Genomic DNA, 4,330 nt, shown 5'->3' on the forward strand with positions numbered 1-4,330 from the left:
ACAATTCATAACCACTTCAGACATCTGAAGTACATAGCAAAGAGGGAGAGGAGCAAGACACAAGCACTACTATTTGTCAAAGTGTTTGGGAATAAATGCTTTTTCTTTACTTGAAATGTGGTGGGCAGGAGTGAAAGCTGAGGGTGGTTGTTGAACGAAGACAGGGAAGTGAGCGTGCAGGACAGAATGCCTAGACTGTCACAGATGCCAGCCAAGGTCAGATAAAGTGAGGAGTAAGTGCTTAGAGAGCTACAGGAGCAGAGGCCAGCTCTGTGGAGGAGGTGTGAAGGAGTGAGTGACCAAGCGTGAGCGCCGCCGCCTCTACCCATCATTAAATGAAGCCACTTAAAGGAAAAAACTGCTCGCTCAAAAAGGTCAATACACAGCACTTCTGCAAAACCCTGATGGTATTATTTAGCCATCTGGAGAACAGTTTTGTCTTTGATGGCGACACAAAAAGTTGTGAATATGTGTCTGAAGAAGAAGAAGAATTGCTTAATCTATCCTAATCTATCACATCCCCACCAGCAAACAGGTTTCTAAAGTTAAACTGAGAAGCAATAAATTATGTACCAACACCATGTAGTAAGGAGGGATGATTACGCATGCTTTTATCATCAGTTTTAACCTCTCTGTGGTTAAATCAGACTTCTTTTACCCCCTGCCCTCCTGCATTGCTTTCTTGCCTCCTCTTGCTCTAACTCTGAACACACACATATGCGTGCACACACACAAACACAGTTTATTATGCAGTAACATTACCAGATCCCCTTAGGCAGCTGTGCATCTCTGTATGACTGATGAGGGTAATTTCTCCCAAACAACAGAATGATCACTTTGGTGGTGAGAGCCACAGACTCTCCCTCCTCCCCTGTCTTCTCCCTCTCCCGTTTTCTTTTTAGCTTATAAGAAAGGCAGGAAAAAGAAAGATATTTGTTACTATGTCTCCTGCAGTGACTGGAATGGTTCCAGTGGAGATAAATAGCTCTCCCACCTCATGCATACGAACAAAAAAAAAAAATAAAAGTTAATCACTCCATGGATCCAAATCAATCCATTGATTCTTCAATGCCGATTGCCATTAAAACTCTGCTAATAAAAGACATTCAAATCCAGTTTCTACTCTCCCAGTTGGAGCTGGAAGTGCGGGGGCTTTTCCTTATTTTGTCTTTGATTACCATAGGGATCCAATATAATACACATGCCACTGTGAATTAGCCTCACAGTAAGGACTGGCCTGAGCCACGGTGAGTTTATACTGCCTGTACTATTGTGCACCGTGGGATGTACTGAGAAGAGAGTAGTTAGGACTTATCTGCCTCTCTCTCTTGGCCTCATAGGTTCAGCCTCAGTGGGTTGTCTTTACCTATTCTCCCATCTGTCAGTCACACACAAAAACAAATCCACCTGTCGGCCGGGAGACTGGGCTGAACAGGACGATGCTACAGCTGTCTGGGCCTGACTCGGTGCAGAACAGAGCGAGCCAGCGCCCTCCACTGGTGATGGAAAGCCCATTAAGATGCTCATTACCCCACCTGTCAGCCCCATCTCCTCACCTGCACAGATACGGCCGACTAATGAAGACAGTCACTATTAATACAGCACCTTGAACATAGAAGTCATGCCTCCATGCTTTTTGTGGTCCTTGTGTCCTTGATCACAAGGGCTCTCCAGCCTTGTAACAATATAACAATCCAAGCGTTAAGAGACAGGCATTCTTACCGCGCCACTTGATTGCCTCAACAATGAAGCTATTAATGCTGCATTATGTAAATGGTAATGGTCACAAACATCTAATAGGATAAAGGCTAAGTACAGTGCAATTTAATGCTGCTGACTTTCAGTGGCTCTTTGAAGGATGTTTTCAATTATAACAGAGCTAATTTAATTCATTGTTTCGGAGCTGAAAATGCATTTTTAAAGGTTGACTGAGTCTCCATTTCAGAACTCAGGTTTAATCAGTCATGTACATTGAACACTGGAACGTCCTCTAAAGAGATTGACAAAGTTGCCGGGGATCTGCGTTCTAGGTTTTAAAGGGACACTGTAGCCCTGCCCTTCTCTTTTTCCTCAGATGGCAGGCTTCAGTTGTGGAGGGGAGGGTGTTCATCTAAAAGATGAAAAGACCTGCGCCTTTAAGAGGGCTGTCTCCCCTTTCCCTCATGCTCTCCCTCAACCACACAGACACTCCTCCTGTGAGCATTTGTGAGGCAGCTTCTGTCCCTTATGTCTCTTTGTGGGGAACAGAATAGACTTCCCAGAGCATCACTGGAGACAAGACAGAGCTCTGGGGAGAACACCCCAGGTGCAGACCTCCATGCAACCCTGGCCTCAACTACTGTGGATGCCTAGATGAGCACAAGGAGAGGAGACGCAGACCCACTCAAGCTGGAGTAAAACATCCAGAGTTCCAATACAGAAGGTGGAGCAGCTGGACAACCCAAGAGGTCAATTTTGAGTTGAAGCAGCATGATCAGCAGATCAAAATCAACAACGCTGGACTGGATCGCTGAGAAAAAGGTGGAGTCTTAATATGAGCTTTTAGTTTCCGTTTAGAAAAGTTTGGTTAAAGAAGAATCAACTAAGTCCTCTATATCTTTTGCAGCTATTAAGGATAAAAGCACCATATGAAATACATACAAGTGAAGAAAAGAGGATAATTTAGGTAATTCTTTTTTTCTAATTATTATTATTATTATTATTATCCATCTCCAGAGCACTTTCCAAACAGTCATTTGTGGTATGAAATTGAGATGCTCTTTAAAGAACATCTTGAATGGTCCCGACAGTGCTCTTAATTCACCAGCCAAGCGTTTATCTTATTTCTCCAGCTCTTTCGGAGAGGGAGCATTAAAGACTTCATTGATATTGCTCTTGGGGAGCGGGTAATATTTCTTATATGGAGTCTTGAAACTTTACAGCTGTTGACTGGAGGGAGAGAAAAGTGCCACATACATAGGAAAATTATGTTTAGCGGTTTTCCATGTGGGGAAAGAGTGTGTCTGGACTGACATTGCAGTGGAGCATTCAGGACAGAAGAAATGTTCACAGGGTGTGGAGTGGTCAGCGGCCAGAACCAGTACCTTACCAGAGCCGCTGTCAGGCCCCACCCAGGACTAGAGGTGAACAGACCGATACAAATGGAGAATGGGGTAACCCCAGGGACCTGCTCTGTCTACCAAGATCAAACTTACAGCAATGTTGGCCAGCCAGTAGTGGTGAACAATGTTTCCAGCCCACTGAAGCCAACGCCGCTACCAGTCCCTCCCCCTGCACTCAAACTAGGGCAGGAAGGGTTCAAGAAAGTCTGCCGAACTGAGGAGGACAGCCCCTGTCCCTTTCCAGGACTGGCCTCTGGAGTGCTGGAGATGCGCGTGAAGGAGGGAAGTAAGATCCGCAACTTAATGGGATTTGCCATGGCACGGATGCAGGGAGAGAAGGGTGTAAGTGGGGGAGGTGTGAGTGGTGGGCTCAGGCAGGTGGTCTTCACCGGGTCAGGCCGTGCGGTCACAAAGACCATCACCTGTGCTGAAATCATGAAACGAAAAGTGGGCTCTCTGCACCAGCTGACCAAACTGCGCTACAAGGTGGTGAAAGAGGTGTGGGAGAATACTGAAGGGGGGACATCTGAGATGACGGTGCACAGGACTGTGCCCTCCATCAGCATCCTTCTTTCCAAAGACCCACTAGATCCCCAGGAACCAGGCTATCAGCCTCCAGAGATTCTCAGTGCATTGTGGGAGGAGAGAGAGGGTCTTGAATCTTCCTCGCAGACAGCATGCAAGAGACCTCTTGGACCTTTGCCATACAGCAGTTTCCCTCACTGTAAGAGAGTGTGTTTGGGAGAGGGAGTCTCAGTCCACCCTCCTCACTGACTGGCTGAACCGGTGTCGAACAGTGGAGAGGATTGAATCAGAGGAGTTCATTTGGCGCTGCCCTCCACTCAAGCACAATGCTGAGACAATCAGAACATTCACTCAGACAGAACAGTGCTTTCTCAGAAGAACTGAGTACCAATTCCAGCCTCCAGAGGTCAGTTTGACTGGGACCTAAAAGCTTGCCTCTGTACATACAGCATTTAAGGGATGTGTTTCTCGGCACGTCCAACATGCTCTCTCACATCCACAAAACTGTGACGGTGTGTGCTGCCGTGTTATAAAATCTTTACCAGATTCACATGCCATTTCACACTGAGAGAGAAAAAGCCATGAAGAGCACAGGTTCCAGATTCCTGCTTGCAGTAAACTAGCTACAGCCTGTGGGCAAAATCATTTATTAGCATCATGTTACAATCATCTCTATTCCTCCATGTTCTGAAGTGTAGCCTTTA

At 46.1% G+C, this 4,330-nt stretch overlaps 1 protein-coding gene across 1 annotated transcript; it reads left to right on the forward strand.

Moving 5' to 3' along the window:
• Positions 1-2,944: 2,944 nt before the first annotated feature.
• On the forward strand, positions 2,945-4,049 carry LOC118321181. Its single transcript, XM_035652404.1, has one exon. It carries the CDS (start codon positions 3,042-3,044, stop codon positions 3,873-3,875), a length of 834 nt encoding a protein of 277 aa, XP_035508297.1. The 5' UTR covers positions 2,945-3,041; the 3' UTR covers positions 3,876-4,049.
• The last annotated feature ends 281 nt before the right edge of the window (positions 4,050-4,330 follow it).

This window comes from Morone saxatilis, unplaced genomic scaffold, assembly GCF_004916995.1.
Source record: "Morone saxatilis isolate NCDOM2014 unplaced genomic scaffold, NCSU_SB_2.0 Contig11, whole genome shotgun sequence".
Lineage (NCBI taxonomy): Eukaryota > Metazoa > Chordata > Actinopteri > Moronidae > Morone > Morone saxatilis.